The following is a 27,335-nucleotide window of genomic DNA, read 5'->3' on the forward strand; positions in this document are numbered from 1 at the left end:
TATTGAATGCACATTATTTTACAGTATACAAAATATGGTCTACACAATAATGATTGAAGTCTATATGTACATAATCTAAATTATGGTGTACACGATATAATTTATTATAAAATTATAACTTTTAAAATTAAAATCACTAATTATTTCTTTTCAATAAAATTTAGGACGTATTTGGGCGGTTGGTATAGTGCAAATTGAGTTATCGTCGACAGTGGACACCGCCTCTGTAAGCTTCCCTCTACCTACATCATCTATACATTTCTCCTAATTTAATCCTATGGTCATGCTGGTTTGATGAGTTTCTGTACTGAATTGCATAGAGTAATAGTTTGAATTTTTTAAATATTGAAATGGTTTAGGTTTTAGAAACAGTTGATTGTTCTTCTCCCAAACAGTTGATTGTTCTAAATGCTGATTAGCTGGCTCTAAACTGAAAATCACCCTTGAGGGGGAGGCAGAAGAAAAAAATTGCTAGGCTTATTGGTCAATTGTAAATGATTATTTCATAAAGCATGCTTAATTAAGAACCTATGAGCTCAACTTGGCTTGACTGGAACTGGAATGGTTCTCAGCTTGGCTTTGCTGAAAGGAATTTTTGACTGGAATGGTTAATCTGGGAACTGAGTTTGTGATGGTTTATGTACACCAGACTCCTTGGCTATGGATTTTGGGATTTTCTTTATTTTTGTCATTCTTGTATGTATATTATCCATATTGGTAGAGTGGGGTGAATACATTTTTGTTTAGATGTAAAAAAGATGGTATCTTTTTTTAAAATATATATATATATATATATATATATATATATATGCCCTACAGTTAGTGTCAATAGGGTATTGGACAGGGTAATATTTAGTTGGGTTTGGGACGAGGTTGGGTAGTCTTAACTGTAAATGATTTCGGATTTGAGAATAGCTGAACAGGTTGGGACCTTCCGACCTTACCTTTTGCAATCCCTAGTTACATCTTAGTATGCAAAACGCATGTTATCTTACTTTTTAAGTTATCCATGTCTATTTCTGTTGCAGATTTTTCTGGAGGGGGCTTGTTACTGATTACTGTCATGGATCTTAAACCATTTAAACTAGACATAGATGACCTTATAAGTGAATTCGCTGAGGTATGAACTATTTTCTGCTTCCTTAGTATGATCCCCTCAACTATAGTGATGTTGAATGGTATCACTTAATTTCTTTTGTTGTATTTTCAATTCTTCCTGCTTCTTTTCGTAAGTAGCAATCTTGTTGGTGTATAGGGCGGATCAACGACTCTTGTGGAGATGAAGAGAGTATGGCTTTCAAAAAAATTCTCCTTTATTTTTGAGGCAAGTCCTTCCACAAATCAGGCATGCTTTATGCAATCACTCTTTGCTTATTCCGTTGGTACGTTCTTAGCGTGCTTCATTTTTTTATATTTTTTATTTTAGTGCTCTGTTACCCAATCTGATGTGCTTTAGCTTGTTCATCTAGATTGAGTGACTTCTTATTATGAAAGTAGAAAATATCCATTTCTTAATGTTACAAGAGCTAATAGCTTTCTATCTTAATATTCTGAAAGAATTTAACTCGACTTCAGAGTTTGATGTTTCTTTCCAACAGTTAGTTATTATTATAGTTCTTGGACATCATAATATGTTATTTCTTGCATTGTTAGTGCCCCTTCCAGTTGTTTGGTTTATGGGTTATGATACGCATCCAAAAGGATGGATGGTTTACTCACGCAGAAAAAGGAAGGATGCAAATCAGGCAAATCAGGATATACATGGGAAGGCTTAACTCAAGGGTTTTGACAAATAAAGAGAGGCATAATCATCTCAACAATCATCTCAGCAATCATCTCCTTTCTATAATTATTTATTTCCTAGTACTATAAATCAGAATCTCTAGAAGAGAGTAGATCATCCAATAATCTTCCTTAGTCTTTAAGCTTTAGTAGCTAGGCAAGAGCCTAAAACTCTTGTTGGGGAAAGTCTTGTGACTTCCTGTTTCTTTTCTTTATTTTCTAGTCAATAAAAATACCTCCTGGTTCTTTTCTCTAACAAATTGGTCCGACCTGCCGTTGAATGGCGAACACATGTGATTCCCGCATAGAGACGTTAGAGAAGAACCAAGATGCAATTCGTACTGAATTGACCACATTGACGGATCGATTTGCAGCCGTAGAAGCTTCTGTGGCTAGGATGTCCGACCTCCTCGCTCTCTCCCTCCAAAGCAAAGGGCAGGGCGATGCCAGTGCGTCATCGGTAGCAGTCCCAACAATTGATTCCAACCCCTCGTCAGAACGATTGGCTCCTCCCGACAACACCACACTTCCCACGGGAAGATTGGAACTTCCTACATTTGATGGTGGCGACCCGATCGGATGGTTGCCCAGAGTGGAGCAATATTTCGCCATACATCACACCCGGGAAGATCTGAAGGTTCCGACAGCCTTTATCAGTATGCAAGGACCGGCTCTACATTGGCTCCGGTGGATGAAGCGAACGCAGCAATTCGTAACTGAATGCCTAGTGTGTCAAAAGAATAAGTATGACACCATGGCACCAGAGGTTTACTCCAACCTCTGGACAGAATTTTTTGACAAATGGGGCACCAAGTTGCGTTTGAGCACTGCATACCACCCTCAAACGGACGGCCAGTCAGAAGTCCTCAATCGATGCCTGGAGCAGTATTTGCGGTGTATGACTTCTGAACAACCAAAGCAATGGGGACGCTTCCTCCATTGGGCTGAATACTGTAGCGTATCTGACTTCAACGGTCAGTTTCCTCACTCCAACCTTAGGGACAAGGTTGCTTCTTTGGAGGGTGGCAATGATACGCATCCAAAAGGATGGATGGTTTACTCACGCAGAAAAAGGAAGGATGCAAATCAGGCAAATCAGGATATACATGGGAAGGCTTAACTCAAGGGTTTTGACAAATAAAGAGAGGCATAATCATCTCAACAATCATCTCAGCAATCATCTCCTTTCTATAATTATTTATTTCCTAGTACTATAAATCAGAATCTCTAGAAGAGAGTAGATCATCCAATAATCTTCCTTAGTCTTTAAGCTTTAGTAGCTAGGCAAGAGCCTAAAACTCTTGTGGGGCAAGAGCCTAAAACTCTTGTTGGGGAAAGTCTTGTGACTTCCTGTTTCTTTTCTTTATTTTCTAGTCAATAAAAATACCTCCTGGTTCTTTTCTCTAGCAGGTTAATCCTTGTTTTTCTTATTGTATTATGTTTGCCATTCGTACTTCCTTTATGCCATATCCGGTTCTCACTTTTGCATTCTTTTTTCTTTTATTGATGACCTCTGGGAACTTAAATTGCCACCCCCTAGTCCTCAAATTACATTCTTGCTGTTTGGTACTGATATTTACTTTTTTGATGCTTTGTTTTTTGTCTCTTGGTCTTAGGCTATGCAGCATCTACTCGCTCTTTATCACATAGACTGGGTGGCCTTTATTGCTTATATTGCCTTTTTGAGACTCAGCCATTTATGCCTCCTTTCAAGATATATCTATCTCTTGGTATGTATGACTAAAAACGTTTTCTAATATAATAGATGAAAGTGCAGGTTATGTTTTCTTTGAATTCTTTCTATGACCGATCTTCTGGTGACCTGAGACCAGATGTATTTGATTAGTCAATGATTATCATCGTTCTTTTTTCAAAGGTTAGTTAATAGATATGTAAGTTTGGGTCTTAAATTGGCCGTAAGCTAGATGTCCAAGCTACTGTCTATTCTGATGTTTTGTATTATTTCATTTTCTTGGTTTAGCCACTGAGATTTAAATCTGAATAATTGAATTCTTGGATATGCGAATATTCCATAAACTTGTCTTTAGAACTCACAATTATAGGTATTGATAAACTACAGGAGAATTGAAGAGGTTGCGAAACCTTGTTGCAGATGCAAAAGCCAACAATATAAAAGTTGTATGTGCTTTAGTGAAAAGAATGTTGGAAAGGAACATGTTTCTCTATGGGTTTGTGGATATAAATGAAGGCTGTGCAACAGAAAGAGTAAATGAACTTACAGAGATACAGAATGCTAGAGTCCAAACTGCATATGAGAAGTAAGGACTAAATTTTATAAAACCCCACCTTAAAACAAGGGTTTCCCTTATCCATTGTCTTTGGTTTCTTTGCTGCAACTGGCCAAATGACTATAACCGTTTTTGCTGTATAGGTTGTTTGCAAACACACGAATTGAGCACTTCACCCATTTGGACATGGTATGCTCCAAAACACCTGGTCAGATAATTGATGGGTTGTTTCTTGCTATTTGCATTCCCAAATAGGTAGATGTTGTACAAGTATTGCTAGCAACACTATAGGTGAAGAAATTGTATGCTCCCACACGGGTTTAGCTCAATGGTTCAGTAGGCAGTATTTGGGAGAAGAGACCAAGATTCGAACCTTGGCGGTGGTAGTGTGGGGATTATGCCTAAAGTGGGCAGATCCCTTGTGCGCACCGGCATTTGGCCCTGTCTGCTGAGCCATTGAGTCACCGTGATTTACATCCTCCCAAATGAATTTTGCTAATTATTGGTCATCATAATCACTTTTACATGGTCATTTATCAGTGCTTTGTGCCATGTTTTTGTCATGGTGCCACTCTCTTGATTCCAAAATGGCATTTTAAATTTTCTTTTTCTAGGGAGTGGAACTTGATGCAGATTTGATCAAACAAAGATCAACAGAATATGCAATGGCGAAGAAACAAGCCATTGAAGGTACCTCAACTATTTCTATATCTTTACATGTCGTCTCCACTATTCCCATTTTCAAGTCAAATAAGTAAAGTTAATGTTCTATTTGAATTATTTTCTTTTTTGAAGATGCTGCATTTTAGTATGTATTCTTAGACTTTGTCCAACTACATGTAATCTTTTGCTTATGGAAAACTGTCTTCTTAAACTTCGTTTGAGCTCACTGGTTCTTCTTGTTTCGTTTCTAAAGAGGCTAGCAAGATTGTAGATATCGAAAACATAAAACACATAATGGAGAACAAGAGATCGATTGGAGAAACAATCAAGCAGAAAGCCGGTTATTGGAATGCACAGAAGGATGCATTCTATCAACAAACAGGATTTGGTCATGAGTTGGCTATAGAACAGGAAGAAGCGATGCAAGTTGATGAAAATTTAGAGGAAGCGGGTGAATTGCAGGAAGACGACTTTGGGAAGGAGCTGGAAGATGTTCTTTTGTCCGAACAGCTCTTGCTCGAAAATGAAGAAGCAGAAGATTTTGAGCAGGATTGATTGATTTCTTAAACTCTAATGAAATTACTATTGGGGATGCCCTTAAAGAAGAGAATCAGAAGACGTTAGAAGAATCAGGTGAAGATTATTTGCAGGATCGCCTGATTAGCCACCAGACTTGAATGTTTAACACTTACCTTCCATGACTGTGACTTCTATAGTTCTATCAATGAATTTGTCTAAAAAACGTGTCTCATTAATGCACATATCTAGAATGTAACTCATAACTTGACAATGCAAATTGGCTCTTCCAAAAGATGTCTTCTTGAATAGATCAACAATTGGTTATATAAATCATAAAAAATGAATATACAGGTGTAGACATGCCAAGTGGGTCATGCTAGCCCGGTTTGACACAAATCTACATGAGCCCGAAATTTTTGACAGTTTTTAAGATTGATTATAAGTTTTGACACAGTCAAATATTGGTGGGAACATATATTAATTATTGCTCCAATGTTTTTGAATCTGTAGTATTCATTGTATTGTTATATAATATTGATAAGCACATATCACTACACAAAAAGAAAATCACACTATATTCGATAAGCTCGACAAGAGGATGTTGGCAATTATTTAACTTGTGATTGTCAACTACTAATACATTCTAGGTATAGAATTCATAATCTTTAATGTACATAATTTCATAATACAAGACACAAAAACTTACAACAAAGACACATATGCGTGTAATATATATATATATATATATATATATATATATATATATATATATATATATATATATATATATATATATATATATATATAAGCTTCAATCCAGGTTATACCCCTGGTTTATGTCGCTTTTTTCTGTTAAATTCTTTTGTACCTTATGCTATAAAAGTTGTACTACATAATTTTTTGGACAAAAATATCCCTGCAGTTATAACTTCTGTTATCTTTCTACATTATTATTACCATGTACATGCATACATAATATTATTTCTTACATCCTTCCATGGTAAGTTTACATTCATTTAGGTTTTAATTAAAATGTTACCATAGTTATATTTAATAATTTATCATTTCTATAATTTTTACCTCAAAAATATTAATATGAATCATACAATTATATATGTACACACACACACACACAATATATATATATACACACACACACAATTATTTGTTAAAAAAATTAATATAACTAAGATTTTAATATTTAGTTTTAATATTGGGCATATATTTTTTGCGCATCGCGCATATAAAATACTAGTATATATATATATGCACAAAATTTCACAGCACAAAATATAAATTCATAACATAAAACACATAATATGTTGTGTTACACAACTACTAATTTGTTTGATGTACAGAATTTCATAGCACACAAGACATATACACATGTTTTATAGTTAAAAAGAAAAACATGTAACTTAAATTGAACAACCAAATGATTGCCGTAAAAGATAAATCGAAAACAATGTCGTATAAGATCAGGGTCTATAGTGCACTGTGGACTCTGGTCCACAGTATAACGATCCCAATTCTTTTAGTACGAAATTAATTTCACTTGTGACTTTAATTGGCAATGGAATGAAATTAATATGCAATGTGTGGTTTCTTACCTCTCATCACAAAGGAGCCATCATTACTGTGAGCAGACAATATATTGAAAGAATATGACTTTGGTAAATATTTTTCCATATGTAAAACATAATAATTTACATGTAAAGTAAGAATTTAACAATTTTACATCTTAAATTAATAATTTACAAACACTTAGTGTACATATTCACGATGATATTACATATGGATACGAATATATGATGTATATATAGTGTACTAGCTTTTTTACGCGCTTTGCATGAATGGGATAATGTCCAATGATTATTTTTAAATAAGTATTTTAAAGTATAGCAATGCAACATTATATAGGAGATGTTCATGCATAGATAAATAAATGTTGAATTTGTTTATTTAAATCGGTAATTTAAACTATATAAATGCAAAATAATATATGAGAGATTGATTATAATTAGCACTAAAATAAATGTTTGTAACTTTTAGAAATCTACAATTTAGAAATTATGAATCTAAAGTATAAATTTTATGAATCTACAGTATATAAATTATGGATCTACAGTATAGAAATCATGGATATGGAACCGTGCCCACCTTGCAAGGTGGGCACGTGCTCACAGCATAACGATCCCTGTGCATTTAGTCGGATTAATTATTTGACCAAAGTTTATGTTAAATTATATATATATATATATATATATATATATATATATATATATATATATATATATATATATATATATATATATATATATTAACATATTTGTAATATATGTTTAACAATTATGCCAACTTTAATTAATTGGGATGTGTTTCGAACCTAAGACCTTTCTTAGGGATAAAGTACAAATAAGCCACTGAACTATTTGGGAAATAGCAATTAAGCCATCGAACTCAAATAACCCTCAAATAAGCCATTGAACCCAGAAAAAAAGAGCAAATAAGCCATTGAACCCTGAAAAAAAGAGTAATTAACACTATTTACAGGTTAACTTCAGGTTTTTTGCTGATTGGATTGCCAAATGTTTATTTTATTTACGTTTATTATTTTTTATTAATATTATCCACTTGGATAGTATTATATTTTAAAATAATTATAATAAAAATATTTTTGTCTTGTCGAGATTTAATTTGTTTCTTTATTATTATTTTTTCACTAGATCTTTTGTTTAAAAAATAATAATAAATAAATAAATTAGATCTAGACAATACAAAACTACTTTGATTATAATTACTTTAAAATATATTACTATGTAGATAGATTATAATAATAAAAAAATATAAATAAAATAAACATTTGACAATACAGTCAGCAAAAACCTGGAGTTAACCTGTTAAAAATGTTAATTGCTCTTTTTTTCTGGGTTCAATGGCTTATTTGTGGGTTATTTGAGTTCGATGACTTAATTGTTTTTTTTCAAATAGTTTAGTAGCTTATTTGTACTTTATCCCCCTTTCTTATAGAAATTAATGATTAAGTTAAAAATAATAAATAGTTAACGGAATATTCTGTTACTAAATTTTAAACTAACGGAATTTAAGTTATTTAAGGGAAGAAAATAATATAATAGAGGGTAAATAAGGAAAATCATTAAAAAATAATAATAAAATTAAAATAATATGAACCATTGATTTGTAGAAACAATCGTACCGACATTTTTTTGTATTCGTAATATATGTTTAACAATTATGCCAACTTTAATTAGGATGTGTTTCGAACCTAAGACCTTTCTTATAGAAATTAATGATTAAGTTAAAAATAATAAATAGTTAACGGAATATTCCGTTACTAAAGTTTAAACTAACGGAATTTAAGTTATTTAAGGGAAGAAAATAATATAATAGAGCTGGGTAAATAAGAAAAATTATTTAAAAAAAATAAAATCAAAATAATATGAACCATTGATTTGTAGAAACAATTACCGACATTTTTTTGTTCCAAGGGTCTAACATTATTGGCTCTTATTAGAATTGTGTTGTATATTGTATGTATTGTAGATGTAGATATATTTTTGATTCAGATACCCCATTTAGCATGCATGTCCGAATTGGTCAAATTTTGCTCCTCCTTTCTACCATTTTCTCTCCCTCTTTCTCCTCCCATTGTAAGTCTTTTGACCACAACACAAACACAGAAAGAGATTGAAAACTAACAATACAACAGAAATATCAAGTCCATGGCTTGCGTTGCTGTAACTTGTTTGATGCGAACAATAGAGCTTGAGTTCCTGCAATCCAATCCACGTCTGATGTTCCAGGACACACAACATATCAAGTCTCTCCATGAAAAGCTTGGCCTTTTGCTGATGTTTCTTGATGAATCTGACAAGAAAGCCGACTATAATGAGGAGTTGAATGAGGTGACAGCAAAAATTAGACAAGTAGCAGTGCAAGCAGAATATGACATTGAAGCAGAGCTAATAGAGGAGATTATTCATCATCAGACAGTTGATCAGACCTTATGGCGCGTACTTGAAGACGTTGAACAGCTGATAGAGATGACTGAGAATGCACACCAGATTCATCTTGCTAAAGATTTGCAAATTCTACATCTAGAGAATCCATCATCACCCTTGAAACGTACTCCAAAACATGAGGACACAATAATGGTAGGACACGCTGAAGAATTCGAGGAATTTAAGGATCAGCTCCTTCGGTCCTCGAATGAACAACGACAAGTTATGGCGCTTGTTGGCATGGGAGGTATTGGCAAGACAACATTTGCAAGGAAAATTTATGATGAGTCTGGTGTTAAGTCTTATTTTGACTGTTGTGGTTGGGCAACCATATCTCAAGATCTCAATAAGAGGCAAGTGCTCCTTGATCTTTGTCGTTCTGTCATGCCAACACGCGATGACCTTAACACTCAGAACGATGATCAGCTAGCCGAACAACTGCAGAAAAGTCTAAAGGGACGGAGATATCTCATCGTCGTAGATGACATATGGACCACTGGAGCCTGGGATAATGTCAAAAGATGTTTTCCTGAGAGCAACACTAGCAGCCGAATATTATTGACTACTAGACTCCGAGACGTAGCTAGCTATGCTTGTTCCAGTAAGTCATTTAATTATGAGATGCGGTTCTTAAACTCTGATGAAAGTTGGAATTTATTTTGTCAAAAGTTTTTGGTAAGAGAAAGTTTGAACAAAGAATTTGAAACGATGGGGAGGGAAATTGTTGAGAGATGTGGAGGATTACCAATTACAGTTGTGGTGCTAGCTGGACATCTATCCACTAACATGGCAGTAGATGAATGGAGGAGTGTTAAATCAATGTTAAACTCATTGGCGAATTTAGATCTGTCTCAACAATTTTCCAGAATACTGAGTTTGAGTTACAACAACTTGCCTTGCCATTTGAAGAGTTGTTTTCTATATTTAGGAGGTTTTCCTGAAGATAGTGAGATCGAAATTAAGAAAGTGGTTAGATTATGGATTGCTGAGGGATTCATAATAGAAGTGAGTGAAAAGACGCTAGAAGAATCAGGTGAAGAATATTTGGAGGATCTTATGAATAGAAGCCTGATTATGAAAAGTGGGAGAAGCACTAATACTGGCAAAGTTGGAACATGTAAGATGCATGATCTATTACATGACCTGTGTGCAAGCAAGGCTAAAAAAGAGAAACTTCTGTGCACCAGAGATGGCAGTGAACTTCATCATCATCATTATCATCATCGTAACGTTGTTCATTCTGATGGAAATCGTTGGTTAAGTCTTAAAATAACATCTCAACTAAATCATTTTAGCATTGATTTGGACAAATCCCGCTCCATTTTATGCTTTGATATGCGTGAATGGGGTGGTCCTGATTCGTTTTTGTATTCGCTAGCCAGTAGTGTTAGCATGACAGCCAACTCTTTTAAGATGCTAAGAGTGTTGGACTTAACTCTACTTGACTGCAAAGAAATACCTTCAGATATTAAAGAATTAGTTCTTCTTAGATATCTAGCTTTAGCCTCAAATAGGCTTCTTACCTCCACCATACCTTTGGGGAAGAATCGGAATCTGCAAACACTTATTATTTGTGAAGATATCAATGGCTTCTGTCAGCTACCTCGCGGAATATGGGAGTTGCCACAATTAAGGCACCTTCAGTTATACCATCAGCTAATTCCAATGTACACTCCAGAAGTGGCTCAACTAAATCTGCAAACAATGTACTGGTTGCAATGCGTTCAGTGCACTAAGCAAGTGCTTTCGAGGATTCCAAATGTTAAGGAGTTGGGAATAATTGCCCAAGGATGCATATCCCACCATTGTTTAGATGATCTTAACTGCTTAAATAAGCTGGAGAAGCTAAAAGTTCAGGGCACCTATTGTCCCATAAAACTACTGCGGCCTTATACTACTTTTCCACAAAACCTCAAGGAGATTACCTTTGCAAAAACTCTCATGCCCTGGGAAGCTATGGACGTTATGAGTATGCTGCCCAAGCTCAAGGTGCTAAAACTCAAGAATCATGCCTGTGTGGGACAAGACTGGAAACTAAGTGTAGAGAAGGGGTTCCCTGAGTTGAAGGTTTTGCTAATTTCTGTTATGGATTTGAAGCATTGGGAGCTGGGCGATGATGTTGATGCTGATGATCATCCTTTCCCAAAGCTTGAGCGCTTGGTATTGAGAAATTGCTTTGAGTTGAAAGAGATGCCAAGTTGGATTGAAAACATTAGTAATCTGAAGTCAATTCGGTTAGAGCATTGCCATGCTTCCCTTGTGAGTTGTGCCAGGATGATTGAAAAAGAGCAGCGTGAGAACTACGGAGAAGAATATGGATTTGAGATTCTTGAATTCCACACTACTCAATCAGGTCTCTCTCTCCCTTGCACTAGTTGGTTTGATATATATATTTTCCAAATTGTGGCATTTTATTTCCTACTTTAAATAATTCGACCTTTATTCCTATTTTGTATGCTGATCGAAAAAGATGAAGATCAAGATTCCAGTCTCCCTCTCTGTCACTCATTTGCAGAAGAGAATGATGAAGATATAAAAACGGTACAGTGATTCCACCTACCCTTAAGCTTTTTTATTTCCGTTTTATTATATATTATTATTCTATCTCTTGTGATCGATATTGACTAACTGTAAAAGCAAATCTGCAAATCTTTTGCTATGCAGAGTGTTTTCCTCGAAGCAACAAGTCTCTATATCCCACACGAGAACAATCCTCAGTGTTGGAGTTGGACTCAGGACTCCGGGTATGCATTAATCTCTCATTTTTGTTCTCTAATTTGACCAGTTTATGTAAAAGAATTGTATATAGTCCAATTCCCCTTTACAACGTGTGCAGATATAGGGTTGCAGAACTTCTGTGGGTTACCTGGCTCGAGATCAAAGGACAGTTGGACACCAGGCACCTGCACAAAAACACTTCTTATTCTGCATACCTTATTTTTAAACTTAAACTGAAGGCCCGTGGACTCGATACAGCATTCACATTGGTGAGATACCTCACTGATAAAAGATGTTATAGTGAGAATCGACGTCGTCAAGTATTTTTAGCAAAAAGGAGGTCTTCTCAAGAATTTGGCCAATTTCCAAATAGTCGCCATGATGGGTGGATGGAGATTAAGCTCGGAGATTTTTACATTAGTTTAAGAAATGATGGTGAGGTTGAAATGGGGCTTTGGAGTACTGAAGACGCGCTTTTAAAGTCTGGTCTCGTTGTCAAGGGCATTGAAGTTCGACCTAATTGTTGAGGAAGATATATAATTTATGAGATAACACCCAGTTAAATTGTACTTTGTATTATGAACTTTCTCATATAGGTTTAGTTAGAGAATTAGTAGTTAGCAGATTGGTAAGCTATTAGTAGATTGTAGATAGATTGTATTAGTAGTTTTTACTAATAGATAATATTACTTGATCACTTGTTCATAAAAAAGTGTTTAGTAATTTTTGGTTCGCGAGTTGCACAATCAGTTTATCAGTCAAATCCTAATGTACATTATTTGATAGTATGGTCCACACAATAATAGTTGCCTTCTATCAACATGGACCCTTTAAATCACAATGGAAATGATGATAGAAAACCTGTCAGAAATCTGGAGAGTCTCTGACGCCTTCTCTGAAAATACTATCGGAGATAATCTAAGATTTAACGCTTATTCCTAAAACAGACAGAGGATAAGGATGGATAGGGATGGAGTCTACTAATAGCACCGCCGGCTCAACCCTCCATTAGAGCGTCAGCCGGAGGATGGAGTCGTAGGACCTTTACAGAGTTGAAGTGTGTAACTGAACCTTTTCAATATTTGAGAGCCTAATTACTTTTTTATCAAAAGTTAAAGAGTCTATTTGACATTTTTCGCTTTAACAAATTAAGTAAACTAAATATTCTCACTGTGTACTCAAAAAAATAAAATAAAAAAAAAATCCCACTGTACTGTTATTTTGGCCGAACCTCAATGGCCTTAATGACGAGTCCCGACTTCTCGTTACTCTCAGTATTCCACAGTCGAATATCAACAACACCTTCATTTCCATTGCAGACATTAAACTCTCCGAGCATAATCTCCATCCATTCATCATCATCGGAGTCTACATGGGACCTCATCCCTGCTAAAACTACTTGGTTCTCACTGTTAGTGTTATTGTCATTCACATATCTCAACGATGATCGTGCCAGGTCGATCCCATAATGCCTGGGTTTAATCTTGTAGAGGAGGTATGCGGAGTAACAAGTCATCTTGTGTAAGCGCCTGGTGTCCACCGTTCCACGGATGTCAAGCCACCACACTCGTAAAAGCTCTGCAACTTCGTATCTGTACACATATAATTGTGTCGATATTATGTTCACGAACATTGGAATTAGAATGATAATTAATATATAAAAATATATAGTAAATATATATCAATATATGTATATGTGTATATAGGGAAGGGATCAGGTGCGGGTGGGATTTTCCGTGCTGGTAGACGCACGTTAAGCATTAATCTGACGCACTTAAAATACAAAATACACGTAAGCACACAAACAAAACACCTTAAGAACATTAACACATGCACGTTAAGCACAAACCTCAAGCATGTTAAGCACAAGCATCACGCATGTTAAGCACAAGCCTCACGCACCTTAAGCACAGAACTAGACACCTTTTAAGTTTCAACAACTACTCACATTAAGCACAAACACACGCACGTTAAGCACAAAACTCACGCATGTTAAGCACAAAACCCACGCACCGTAAGCACAAAACTCACGCACTTAAGCACACAACTCACGCACATAAGTTTCAACAACTCACATTAAGCACAAACTCACGCACTTGAAGTACAAAACTGACGCACGTTAAAACCGCACAACCGCACGGGAAACACTTAAATGCACCTGAACCTCTTTCTGTGTATATATATTAAAATTTCATTTTTTTTTTTATCAATATGGAGGGGATTTAAAATTTCATATTTTTTTTGTTCGACTACGAAGTGTTCTGAGCAGGTCTAACTGTATGAGACACCTTTAAATTTGTACCATACAAAAAAGATAATGTATGTTTGGTAAATGGCTCTGATTGAGTTAGTGGGTTTGACTAGTTAATAGCATTAGTTGATTGTAGAAAAGTGCTTGGTAAATTAGTGTTAATTAGTTGATTAAATACTAAATGACTTTCTCAAAAAGTTGATCGAAAAAACTATTTTGAGCAACTTTTTAAATTTTAGCGTTATGAAGAAATAAGTTGTTACAAAAAACTAATTAATCAAACACTCATATTGATTGTTTAACCAAGTCAAACAGCTAATAGTCGTCAAATAAGCTAAAATTAATAGGCTAAATATTTTACCAAACAAGACCAATGAGTTTTATGATTATTAAAAAAAATTGAATCCTGATATAGTATTTATTCAATTCATATCTGTGGATCAACCTCTCATTTAAAAGAGTCACCACGACCACAGACCACTAGACCAGACCACAAAATCATTGACTATCCTATAAGACAATAAGTTAGAGTGGATTTTGTTTAATTACTACTACGTACGTACCCGGAGTTCCGAGTCCAAGTCCAATAGCTGGGATCATCCCCCCATGCAATCCCGAGGCTTCTTGCTTCTATCCGTACACTTTGCACAACGCAAACTATACCTCGTGTCAGGTCTTCCTCGTACTTTTGCTCCTCATCAAAGGCTTCATCGATCTCTTCTGCAAATTAAAGTAGATTAAACGATCGAATGACCCATAGAGTATAGAGAGATAGAGAGAGATAGCCCTGATTGAATGTGGAACATATATATATATATATATATATATATATATAATTCAAGAATCTTGATTAGAAAACACATTCTTCCCCAGAGAACTAACTCACGTTGCTTTCCTTCAATCCCTTCTGCATCATTTATACTCTTCTCATCCTCTTCCATCTCCTCATCATTCTGGCTATTCTTTTCATCCTCATCTTTTTCAGGGAGGTCCTCTATTATTATTTAACAAGAATGAAGATTCATTTAAATAGGATATATGATACAAAATGCCAAATGCATTATATTTAATTAATTTGGAAAAAACAACTGAAACCAATTATAACTACCATACGTAAGAAGAGAGGAAGATGAGAGAGAGAGAGAGAGAGAGACCTGATTGAGTGTGGAATTCAAGAATCTGAAATCCATATTCTTCACCGTAGCAGTCACGCTGCTCTTCTTCAATCTTCCTGGCAGAATTCACAAGGGAAGCATGGCAATGCTTCAACTGAACTGACTTCAGATTATCACAAAGGTTTTCAATCCAACTTGGCATCTCTTTCAACTCAAAGCAATTTCTCAATACCAAGCGCTCAAGCTTTGGGAAAGGATGATCATCAACATCATCCGCCACCTCCCAATGCTTCAAATCCATATCAGAAATTAGCAAAAGCTTCAATTCAGGGAACCCCCTCTCTACACTTAGTTTCCAGTTTTGTCCCACACAGGCATGATTCTTGAGTTTTAGCACCTCAAGCTTGGGCAGCATACTCATAACATTCATAGCTTCCCAGGGCATGAGAGTTTTTGCAAAGCTAATCTCCTTGAGGTTTTGTGGAAAAGTAGTATAAGGCCTCAGTTTTATGGGACAATAGGTGCCCTGAACTTTTAGCTTCTCCAGTTTTTTTAAGCAGTTAAGACTATCTAAACAACGGTGGGATCTGCATCCTCGGGCGATTATTCCCAACTCTTTAACATTTGGAATCCTCAAAAACACTTGCTTTGTGCACTGAAAGCTCTTCAACCAATACACTGTCTGTAGATTTAGTTGAACCACTTTTGGTGTATACAATGGGAGCTGATGGTATAAGTCAAGGTGCCTTAATTGTGGCAACTCCCATATTCCATCAGGTAGCATATGGACACCATTGATACCTCCACAGATAACAAGTGTTTGCAGATTCCTATTCCTGCTCACTGGTATGGAGGTGAGCAGCCAGTTTGAGGCTAAAGCTAGATATCTGAGAAGAACTACATCGTCTATAATATCTGATGAAGGTAAACTTCCTTTGTAGTCAAGTAAAGTTAAGTCCAGCACTCTTAACATCTTAAATGAGTTGGCTGTCAGCTTAGCATTATTGGCTAGCGAAATTAAATACCAATCAAGATGATCCCGTACACGCATATCAAAGCATAAAATGGAGCGGGATTTGTTCAAAGCAATGCTAAACTGATTAAATTCATATGTTATTTTAAGACTTAACCAACGATTTCCATCAGAATGAACAACGTTACGATGATGATGATGATGATGATGATGATGAAGTTCAATGCCATCTCTGGTGCACAGAAGTTTCTCTTTTTTAGCCTTGCTTGAACACAGGTCATGTAATAGATCATGCATCATACATGTTTCAACTTTGCCACTATTACTGCTTCTCCCACTTTTCATAATCAGGCTTCTATTCATAAGATCCTCCAAATATTCTTCACCTGATTCTTCTACCGTCTTTTCACTCACTTCTTTTATGAATCCCTCAGCAATCCATAATCTAACCACTTTCTTAATTTCAATCTCACTATCTTCAGGAAAACCTCCTAAATATAGAAAACAACTCTTCAAATGGCAAGGCAAGTTGTTGTAACTCAAACTCAGTATTCTGGAAAATCGTTCAGGCAGATTAACATTCACTAATGAGTTTAAGGTTGATTCAACACTCTTCCACTCATCTACTGCCATATTGGCGGATAGATGCCCTGCTAGCACCGCAACTGTAAGTGGTAATCCTCTACAATTCTCAACAATCTTCCTCCCAATCGTTTCAAATTCTTTGTGCAAACATTCTTTTGTCAAAAGTTTTTGACAAAATAAATTCCAACTTTCATCAGAGTTTAAAAATCGCATGTCATAATTAAATGACTTACTGGAACAAGCATAGCTAGCTACCTCTTGGAGTCTAGTAGTCAATAATATTCGGCTGCTAGTGTCGTTCTCCGGAAAACATCTTTGGACATTATCCCAGGCTTCAGTGCTCCATATGTCATCCACCACAATGAGATATCTCCGTCCCTTTAGACTTTTCTGCAGTTGTTCAGCTAGCTCATCACTGTTCTGTGTGTAAAGGTCATCGCGCATTGGCATGACAGAACAACAAAGATCAAGGAGCACTTGCCTCTTATTCAGATCTTGAGACATGGTTGCCCAACCACAACAGTCAAAATAAGACTTAACACCAGACTCATCATAAATTCTCCTTGCAAATGTTGTCTTGCCAATACCTCCCATGCCGACAAGCGCCATAACTTGTCGTTGCTCTTTCGAGGACCGAAGGAGCTGATCCTTAAATTCCTCGAATTCTTCGGCGTGTCCTACCATTATTGTGTCCTCAAGTTTTGGAGTACGTTTCAAGGGTGATTGACCACCAGATGATGGACTCCCTAGATGTAGAATTTGCAAATCTTTAGCAAGATGAATCTGGTGTGCATTCTTAGTCATCTCCATCAGCTGTTCAACGTCTTCAAGTACTCGCCATAAGGTCTGATCAACTGTCTCATCATGAATAATCTCCTCTATTAGCTCTGCTTCAATGTTATATTCTGCTTTCTCTGCTACTTCTCTAATTTTTGCTGTCACCTCATTCAGCTCCTCATTATAGTCGGCTTTCTTGTCAGATTCGTCAAGAAACATCTGCAAAAGACCAAGCTTTTCGTGGAGAGACTTGATATGTTGTCTGTCCTGGAACATCAGACGTGGATTGGATTGCAGGAACTCAAGCTCTATTGTTCGCATCAAAGAAGTTACTGCAACGCAAGCCATGGACTTGATATTTCTTACAATGAGAGGAGAACGAAGGAGAGAAAATGCAATGGTAGAAAGAAGGAGCAAATGGTTGGAGGGAGGATAGCAACTTCCTCTAGAGAGACTGTTCGCTCCGGAAAAAGACTTACCTGCGCGTGGCCCGTGAACAATAAGTGTGGTAGGGACCGTTATCCCCCATCCTCCATAACTGGCAAATTATATCGTGCAGCCATAATTGATTATGCACCGCACATCAAAACGACGTCGTTTTGTTTAATGAAAAGAAACAGCATCCGTTTCCCGCTGTTTCGCATCCTTCCGTAAAAAGTAACTCTGTTATTCAGTTTCATTTTGTTTACACTACAGTTTCAGTTCAACACAACTACAATTTCATTTCGATATAACAACAGTTTCAACCGATATTTATAGACTCAAATATGTGAAAATGTTATTTAATTTTATTTTATATATACACTATAGTTTTAATAAAACACAACTACATGATCATTTTGATATAATTACAGCTTCATTGTACAATATATACTCAAATATGTGAAATGTTATTCAGTTTCATTTTATATACACTGCATTTTCATTTCCCCACAACTATAGTATCATTTTGATATAACTACAGTTTCATTTTATAATATAAAAATAATACGTGGGGCAATATCGGTTTAGATATACTGTAGTGTCAGTTGGTAATTAACATACAAACAAATGCACGCTCCGTTAACACTAACGGCGCGCTATTTCTTTACTTAAAGAAACGGCGCCGTTTTAACCGCGTTGTATGTGCACCGCGGTCCACGATATAACGACCGTACCCCTCCATAACTCCATTAGATTTTTTTTTTTAAGTCTCATGCTGCAATTAAATTATTATTATTATTATTATTATTATTATTATTATTAGAAAAGTATCAAATAGATCATTGAATTCTACACTTTGTGCAATTGAACCATTGGAAGAAAGAAAAGGCAGTCACGACTGTTTTCATCCTCGTCCAGGATAAAGGTAGCGACAACTATAGTTACCTCCCCATTTATCCATGCGATGCTTTGATAAAGTAGAGTGATTAAATTGAACAGAACAAAGGTATAAGGACTAAATTGAAAAAAACACTATAGTACATAGACTTCATAGGTACTTTTGTGGACTATATTTTGTATACTGTAAAATAATGTACGTTCTGTACAAAAATAATGTACTTTTAGTATATTAAAATGTACATTGTATCCAGGGGATGTACATTATTTGTGTATTGCGTGTACATTATATTGTATAATGTATATTCAGTACAAAAATAAAGTACATTTAGTATATTAAAAATGTAATTTTGTTATGGTCCACATAACACTGTGTGGACCATGGTCCACACAATAATTTGCCAAGTTAATTCAAAAGAATAGATGTGATTCATGTGATAAGAGCAAAATAAAGGAAATGACAATCAAATTGTAATGAAAGATCAAGCAACGATTAACAATCAATACTAAAACTAAGGGCTTGAACTAGGTCATTTAAGTGTAGATGATATAGTGTATCATTGATTAGAACTCATGTAATGCATTGACAAGAGAACTAGGGAGATACTACTAGGTGTCAGCACCATTCCTGTGGTCGTTGGACTCTCAATCAGTTTCAAACCCCACTCTCGTGGTGACTTAAGACTATTGAAGCATTTTATCAAGCATGCGGTGTTCGCATCTCCTTCCAACCCCTTTTCTCAAAGGTGAGTTGGATTAGTGAGTGGTATGGCTATGGTATTGTTGTATTCTCATAGTGACAACGACTTGTCCATGTATCTCTTGTATAATTTGGCCACAACCATACAAGAGTCAATATAAACCATCAATCTCACAACTAAAACCATTATTATCAAGTCATTATTACACTAACTCATAGCTCAATTCAATCACATAGCATCAATCACAAAAGATGACTTAATCCAATCCCTAATTGAATCTAGCTAAGCATGAACTGAAATCAAGGACATTTACAAGAACAATTGGAAGCAATAAAATGCAAAGAAAGCAAAAAGGAAAGACTTAGCTTTGATTAAGAGCTATATATGGAAATGAAATATGAAAATTGCAAGATGAAATCTGAAATTGTTCTTCAAATATTCTTCAAAGTTGGATTTATTACACAAATGAAATGTTTAGAGTCCAACAAAACCTTGGAAAGAAAGTGGAGAATGACAAGTTTTTAAGAAATAACTGCCTATTGGTATTTATAGTCTAAAATCCGCGCCTATTGTTATCTTCATAGAAGTTGTATCACTTTGAAATACCTTTCCAATGCCGTTGGAATCACTCAATTTGGATATTCTTACGGTGAGATATGCTCAAAATACTGAGACGTCGCCTGACAGAGAAAAACATAGCAGAATGGAGTCACGCTGGTAGTCACGGTGTGGATACCAGCGTGACCCATAATCTTCACTATAAAATGCATATTTCTTCATCTCCTTTGTTTCTTTGGGTCCCTGGGCATGTCATGATACTTCCAACTTGCTCTTTTTCACTTTTTTGATCTCTCATGACTCCCGGAGTATGTCTTTGTATCAAGATGACTTCAAAACACATTCAATTGAGCTCCAATTTACATGATGTTACAATCAATGCCTCCAAATCACCTAAATGACACAAAGAAATCAAATAAACACATACTTAGCTTCCAATAATCATGAAATCTTATGAGTTTGATATCAATTGTGCATATAAAAGTACTAAGAATTAGTGTTTATCAACAGTGCACTGTAGACCCTGGTCATATAAGATGTCGTTTTCAATTTATTTTTTACGACGACCGTTTGGTTGTTCAATTCAAGTTACATGTTTTTTTTTTCTTTTTTTTTTACTATAAAGCATGCGTATGTGTCTTGTGTTATGAAATTATGTACCTTAAAAGTATAAATTTTGTACTTCAAACAAATTAGTAGTTGTGTAAATACAACATATTGTGTGTTTTATGTTATGAATTTATATGTTGTGTTGTGAAATTTTGTGCCTATAGAATATAAATTTTCTACCCAAATCAAATTTGAAAATAAGTAAATATATAAAATGTGCATGTGTCTCGCGTTATGAAATTATGTACCTTAAGAGTATGAATTATGTATCTAGAATAGATTAGTAGTTGTGTAACACACAACATATTACGTGTCTTATGTTATGAATTTATATCTTGTGTTAGATCCCTTTGACAGCGTCCGCGCGTGTAACACACAAGGCCAAGGCCACCTTAGACTGAGGCCGCCCCAAGCCTGGATCGTCCTCGCTTCTTCTTGGATTTAGTCTCGGATCCATCTCTAATATATCCATCACTACAAATTCAAAAACATTGGAATAATAATTAATAATATATCTTCCCACCAATATTTGACTGTGTCAAAACTTATAATCAATCTTAAAAATTGGGCATTAAATTTCGCGCTCGTATAGATTTGTGTCAAACCAGGCTAGCATGACCCACTTGGCATGTCGACCCTGTAGCACTAATTTTTTCCAATTTATTATAACCAACTAGTAATTGTCCCGTGCGATGTACGAACTATTATTAATTTAATAAATTTATCAATTAAATTTTTGACATTCTCTGAATTAGCAAAGAAAGTAAGGGTTGTGGAAACTGCAGAAAAATGTACTTGAGTTCTTGAGCTCATAATTAGTTTGATTAAAAATGTAAGTATAACTATACAATGTAATATTTAATATTTTTAAAAATTTAATTATGCTATTATTATGTTGATTTTAAAGTTTATTGTTACTTGTATTATTATTTGAATTTAAATTTTTTAAAGGAATTTGAATTTGAAATAACTACTTTAATTATATAATTAACGTATTTAAATAAAACTTGTAAATAAAATAACAGGCGATATTTGTCCAAAATCTCCACAAAAAACTTATTCATTTAAAAAAAATTATTTATGTAAGAACTATATTTATTTTATCTTTAATTTCTCCTCTTTATATATGTGGAGTCAAATTAATTATAATTGAGGTTTAAATGAATATATACACAAATTATATTAAATATAAAACTTTACCAATAAATTTGAACACAATAAACTTTTTTTCATACTTCATTATGCTTTAATAGAGATAGAGATAGAGCTATAATAATAAAATATAATTTATAAAATATAAATACACATAATAACTTTTAAAAAACATGTATAAATGCATCTACCCACACAATTAATGCATTCATACTTGCAAATCTTGCATTAATGAGGCATGTTTTTTAAAGCTCCTAAATATAGAAAACAACTCTTCAAATAGTAAGGTAAGTTGTTGTAACTCAAACTGAGTATTCTAAAAAATTGTTGAGCCAGATCTAAATTCACAAATGAGTTTAACATTGATTTAACACTCTTTCACTAGAACTCGAGGCTTGAATAACTTTCACAACCTCTAAAACCCTCTCTGCTTTAGGGTTCCTCTTCAAGCGTCGCTCATTCCTTCCTCACGGTCGCCGCCTCCACTCGCTGCCGCCTCCGTGAAGCGAGTGGAGGCGGCGTCCCTTGTCACCATCTCCCAACCTTCATTTACTGATGCCTTCCCTGCTTCCATCGCCTAAATTATCGCTTTCCCCTGCTGCCAATCTCCTTGTTTCTTCGTTCGATTTCCACTACCACCTCCGCCTTAGCCACCAGTTAAACCTCCCACTTCCCTCATCCCTCTCCCTCCATCTCCACAACCACTGTCCACCACCAATCTGTGGTTTTCCATCCGTTATTTCGATGAGTTTTTTCCTCTCATTTCTTTGGCGAGTTCCTTTTCATTAAGGTGAAACGATTTAATTGGTCATGGCGTATGTTAATCTCATCCTGAGCAACAAAGAAGATATGAACGATGATATGCAGTTCAGATTGATGGAGATAATGTCTATGGACAGAAGAACGACAATTGATACTCAACTAGTATGCAAGACTTCTCAAACATAGTCAGTCTTGGATAACCCGATCATTAACAACATCATCTGTCCCATTGCAGTTGTTGTTTAAACGATCCCTTAGGTCTCTCCCCGACCCCATAGGGAGGGATAGTTTGTCGGCTTGCATCCCCTTTGAGGTTGCCTAGCTTCCACCTGAGGTGACATTGGTGTTTTGGAAATCGCGAGAATTGCGAGAATTGGGCCTCGTCATTGTTATATATGAAAAATTTGAAAATAGTAACTAGTAAGTACACTTGAGCTTGTATATATGTCTAACTCTCAATGAAAACACCAATGGTGGAATTAATTAACGTAGAGGCCTATATTAACTAAGTCGGATTAATAAAATGAACAAAGGAATATAAAGACAATGTATACGACTTTTAAGAGACAAAGTGTTTGTGTTAATGGCTTTAAAGAGACTAATTAAGAGAGTACAAATTAAAGAATATAATGATCAAACAAGTTGTGTCCTAAATGAGGGCCTCAAGACACTAGATGACCAATTATGAGATGATGATGAATTACAGCTTCTAGCCCTTGAAGTTGAATGTTGAACCCCTCAACAACTTCTATTGGTGTTCATGGCACCAAAAGCACCCATTGGTGTTCCTTATCAAAAATGAATAAATTAAAGGAATTGAATATAAAGACAATGTATAAAGCTCGAAAGAGACAAAGTGTTTGCATTAATGACTTTGGAAAGTATAAAGAATGTAATGATATGACAAAGTGTGTCCTAAATGAGAGCAAAGAGTTTGCTATTATACTTAGCCTCTCCCTGCAACTACCCGGTCGAATCGAACCTTACCCGCTCGGGGCGAATGGTTAGGGTCCAACTTAATTGACCACATCTTTCGCTCGCCTTGGCCGATTGAACCCCCCGACTCGACCTCATGGGCTCGGGTCGGATCACCTTGAGCTCGCATTGGGTACTTGGGCCAACCCTGAGGTCGAGCTAGCCCATGCTGGTTTTCCTCCATTCGGATCAGTTCTGCTTAGCATTCCATCATTCGGATATGTTCACTCCAAACACATTCTTAGTATCAATCACATAGAATATCATTTGAAAAAGTTATTCGACACTTGTAATAAGTCAATAATTATGATTCATATCAATGACTTTGTAAAGTTCTTCAATTTCAACAGTACTTAAAGGGGTGTATTCAATCATGACTTTCATAAACTTTTAAAGACTTTTATGAACTTTAAAAGTTTGGAGGTATTCAATTCAAACTTTTAAGGAGTTTTTAAAAGTCAGGCAGTATCCAATCAAGATTTTTAAAGAGTCTTTAAAAGTCGGGTGGTATTCGATTAATACTTTTAAAGAGTCTTTAAAAGCCATGTGGTATTCAAAAAGTTATGGATTTGAGTAGACTTTATAATTTTAGGACTTTTGTAGATTTTTCCTTCTCAAATATTAATAGTTGAAATCCAACCCTCGATCCCAAGATTTCAAAATTTTCTTTCTACCAACTCTGAAGGTTTTCTCTCTCTATTTAAACTTTATTTTTTTCTCACTATTTAAACTTTATAAACCTTATACCTAAATTCAATAAATTATTTTTTCTTTATTATCCTATATTTTCTCTCTCCTAAACTTTACAATCTTCCTCTAAATTTTTGTATATATATATATATATTATATTTTTAAGGGAAAATGACACTTTTTCCCCCTGTGTTGTTTACTAATAGCATATTTCCCCCCTGTGTTGTTTATGTAACCACTTTATCCCCCTCAATTGTTTTTAAAGTGGTTATTTTCCCCCCTCTCCGTTAAATAAGTGTTAGGGATGTTAAATATGAGGGTAAAAATGGCATTTCACTTATTATTATTATTATTATTATTATTATTATTAATTTATTAATGAATTTGGTTTGCAATATAACTGTGCATTTTTAAGCGTGGAGTACTGCAATATATTAGGGCGTGAGGGTGGGGTCGTCCATTAATCCTTTATATAATAAAGCTATATGGTTTGGGAAATAATTAATGCTACAATTAATGTCACAACATACATCTTTTATTATAAAGAAAAAAGCACAACATTTAAAAAATAAAATAGCTATATATTATATAATCATATAAAAAAATATACTTTTGAAAAATAAAATAACTATATATTATATAATCATATAAAAAATGTGCTCAATTAGAGTTTAAATTTACACATACAAAATTTGAAATTTGCTTTCCAAATGTAATTATCTTAGTTATTATTCGTATTGTGAAAATTATAATATAGATGAAATACAATTAAGAATAAATCAATGTAATTAAGTAAATTTTCTCTATAAGTTTATTTGAATATGCACATAATTAGATATTATATTAATCATACAAAATTATAATTTATTTTAATTGTAATTTTGTATTCTATAAAAATAATAAATACTTGACCAATGGAAGCTCAAAAATATTATTATATTAAATAATTTAAAATATTTTAATTTTTCTATTTTTTATTTATATTTATAATAATATAATTTTTTTCCGTGTATCGCGCGGGTGAATTACTAGTAATAATAATAATAATAAGGAAGGAGCATGATGGTGACAAGTGTCATCATCCTATTCTCCTAAAAATTTTAAGATAGACCAGTATTAATCATATCATATCATAGTTCATCTCAGTTCGTTGCTATGCCAAACGACCTACACAGAAGACATCAAGATATAAAAATGGTACGGTGACCCTACCTACCCTTAAGCTATTTTACCTTCGTTTTATTATATAATTTTATGTACTTATTGTTGTATCAGATGACCAAGTATAGAGTAAGAAAATCTGCAAATCTTTTGTTGTGCAGAGTGTGTTCTTTGAAGCAAGAAGTCTCTACATCCCACACGCGAACAATCCTGAGCATTGGATCTGGACTTGGGACTCCGGGTATGTAATATAGGCCTATATAGACTCTAAGTTCACCTTTTCCAAGTCTGTGTGGACATATCTGGTTCATTAAAAGTTAGAAATCAATTGTCAGATCTGATCCTGTGTAATTGCAGTTGCACAGTTAGTTGTAAGTTGCATAATTGATATTGGACCAGATCTAATTATTGATCTTTAGCTTTTAATGAACCAGATCTGTCCACACGAACTCATAGGAAGAAGTGGACTCATTTGAACAGTAGCCTCTCTCTCCATTTTGTCCTCTAATTTGATTGGAGTGAAAAAGAATTGTATTTAATTTTGAAGTTCCACTAAATTGAGTTACAATAACTTGTGCAGGCATGAGGTTTGTGAACTTCTGAACGTTTGCTGGCTGGAGATCAAAGGAATGGTGGACACCAAGTGCTTACTTAAAATGACTTGTTACTCCGCATACCTTCTTTTCAAACTTAAAGAGAGGACACAATGGGTTCATACGGGACTTACCTCGGTGAGGTATCTCAAGGATAAGGGTAGCTATAGTGAGAGTCGACGTAGTCAAGTGTTTTTAACAGAAAGTAAGTCTTTTAAGGATTCTGGCCAGTTTCCAAACATACGCCAAGATGGATGGATGGAGATTAAGCTTGGAGATTTTTATGTAACCTCAGGAAATGAAGGTATGGTTGAAATACGATTTTGGAATATTGAAAACTTACATTGGAAGTGGGGTCTCATTGTTAGGGGGATTGATGTTCGACCTGATTGAGGAAGGAAATTTAATGTTCGTTTACGGGATAACACCCAAATTCTAGTTACTTTCTTATATAAGCTTTGTTTGGCAATTAGCACTTAGCTATGAAACTTTAGTGGTTTTGATTAGCAATAGATGCTTTAGTGGTTGTTTGAGTCCCTCCTTGATGTGTCTAGTTAGATATATATTCAAAGTTTGATATTCTTTTTATTTATAATTCAAGTTTGTTAGTACCAATTACAAGCTTGGGATCGGAAGAACTTTTGATACTCGATTTGCAACTATACAAAATCAGTTAAGCAAGTGCATATATCGTTTATGAGTATAGACATTAGTAACGGGTGTCATATTCACAGGGACTACAACTATTAGTATTACTTATATATAAACTAAAAGTAGCATGCAGACAACAAAAAGAACAATTTCAGGTTTTGCCAAGAAGATGCAAACAAGAAGCTAAATATTCACAGGTGCCTGTTGTGTTAAGGTTAAGCATACCATGAAGCTGTTGAAGAATGTTTCCTTCTACTCTTTCAACCATAAGTCTGAAAATGTAAGAACTGCAAAGAAAGGGCATTTCTCAGTGCTTGGCATTGAAGGCACCAGAAAATCAAAGAAGTTCTTCATTGCTTTAGACTATCTTTCCTATTCCCCCTTTCCTCAAGTTGCTTGAAGCAGCAGAAAAAGAACGTGGATTTGAGAAACAAGGCGTGTTAGCAGTACCTTGTGAAGCCAGTGAGCTTGAAGAATTCTGTCAATTGATTGAACTGAAACTGTGTAAT

At 34.9% G+C, this 27,335-nt stretch overlaps 3 protein-coding genes across 6 annotated transcripts; 2 read left to right on the top strand and 1 right to left on the bottom strand.

Annotated features, from left to right (window-relative positions):
* Positions 1 to 830: 830 nt before the first annotated feature.
* Positions 831 to 11,308, top strand: LOC109178768. Of its 2 annotated transcripts, XM_019328324.1 has the most exons (9): positions 831 to 1,120; positions 1,256 to 1,382; positions 3,399 to 3,512; positions 3,863 to 4,061; positions 4,175 to 4,220; positions 4,646 to 4,721; positions 4,948 to 5,250; positions 10,875 to 10,878; positions 11,297 to 11,308. In XM_019328324.1, exons 1-7 carry the CDS (start codon positions 1,010 to 1,012, stop codon positions 5,247 to 5,249), a joined length of 975 nt encoding a protein of 324 aa, XP_019183869.1. In that variant the 5' UTR covers positions 831 to 1,009; the 3' UTR covers position 5,250; positions 10,875 to 10,878; positions 11,297 to 11,308. The 2 variants fall into 2 exon arrangements, with proteins under 2 accessions (XP_019183869.1, XP_019183868.1); XM_019328323.1 differs by lacking the exons at positions 10,875 to 10,878; positions 11,297 to 11,308 and having other exon boundaries at positions 4,948 to 5,397.
* LOC109178765 (putative late blight resistance protein homolog R1B-17) lies at positions 8,900 to 26,820 on the top strand. Its single transcript, XM_019328318.1, has 5 exons — positions 8,900 to 11,588; positions 11,706 to 11,776; positions 11,900 to 11,902; positions 25,744 to 25,823; positions 26,163 to 26,820. Exons 1-5 carry the CDS (start codon positions 8,957 to 8,959, stop codon positions 26,566 to 26,568), a joined length of 3,192 nt encoding a protein of 1,063 aa, XP_019183863.1. The 5' UTR covers positions 8,900 to 8,956; the 3' UTR covers positions 26,569 to 26,820.
* On the bottom strand, positions 13,133 to 18,011 carry LOC109178761 (putative late blight resistance protein homolog R1B-17). Of its 3 annotated transcripts, none has more exons than XM_019328311.1 (4): positions 15,359 to 18,011; positions 15,091 to 15,186; positions 14,768 to 14,924; positions 13,133 to 13,545 (listed from the first exon to the last, which is right to left on the bottom strand). In XM_019328311.1, exons 1-4 carry the CDS (start codon positions 18,000 to 18,002, stop codon positions 13,170 to 13,172), a joined length of 3,273 nt encoding a protein of 1,090 aa, XP_019183856.1. In that variant the 5' UTR covers positions 18,003 to 18,011; the 3' UTR covers positions 13,133 to 13,169. The 3 variants fall into 3 exon arrangements, with proteins under 3 accessions (XP_019183856.1, XP_019183855.1, XP_019183857.1); XM_019328310.1 differs by having other exon boundaries at positions 15,091 to 15,198; XM_019328312.1 differs by lacking the exon at positions 15,091 to 15,186.
* Positions 26,821 to 27,335: the final 515 nt, after the last annotated feature.

The sequence above is a fragment of the Ipomoea nil genome, unplaced genomic scaffold (assembly GCF_001879475.1).
Source record: "Ipomoea nil cultivar Tokyo-kokei standard unplaced genomic scaffold, Asagao_1.1 scaffold0869, whole genome shotgun sequence".
In the NCBI taxonomy this organism is placed as follows: domain Eukaryota; kingdom Viridiplantae; phylum Streptophyta; class Magnoliopsida; order Solanales; family Convolvulaceae; genus Ipomoea; species Ipomoea nil.

Bases quoted from the DNA above. Each gene is read 5' to 3' on its own strand.
- LOC109178761 (XM_019328310.1), bottom strand. From the start codon at position 18,002: ATGGCTTGCGTTGCAGTAACTTCTTTGATGCGAACAATAGAGCTTGAG. The intron at 15,199-15,358 runs GTCTCTCTCTCT...AAATAATAATAG, and splicing joins TGAATTCCACACTCAATCAG to AGGACCTCCCTGAAAAAGAT. The intron at 13,546-14,767 runs GTACGTACGTAG...ATATGTGTACAG, and splicing joins ACTTGGACTCGGAACTCCGG to ATACGAAGTTGCAGAGCTTT.
- LOC109178765 (XM_019328318.1), top strand. From the start codon at position 8,957: ATGGCTTGCGTTGCTGTAACTTGTTTGATGCGAACAATAGAGCTTGAG. The intron at 11,589-11,705 runs GTCTCTCTCTCC...TGATCGAAAAAG, and splicing joins ATTCCACACTACTCAATCAG to ATGAAGATCAAGATTCCAGT. The intron at 25,824-26,162 runs GTATGTAATATA...TAACTTGTGCAG, and splicing joins ATCTGGACTTGGGACTCCGG to GCATGAGGTTTGTGAACTTC.
- LOC109178768 (XM_019328324.1), top strand. From the start codon at position 1,010: ATGTCTATTTCTGTTGCAGATTTTTCTGGAGGGGGCTTGTTACTGATT. The intron at 1,383-3,398 runs GTACGTTCTTAG...TCTTGGTCTTAG, and splicing joins ACTCTTTGCTTATTCCGTTG to GCTATGCAGCATCTACTCGC. The intron at 4,221-4,645 runs GTATGCTCCAAA...TTCTTTTTCTAG, and splicing joins ACTTCACCCATTTGGACATG to GGAGTGGAACTTGATGCAGA.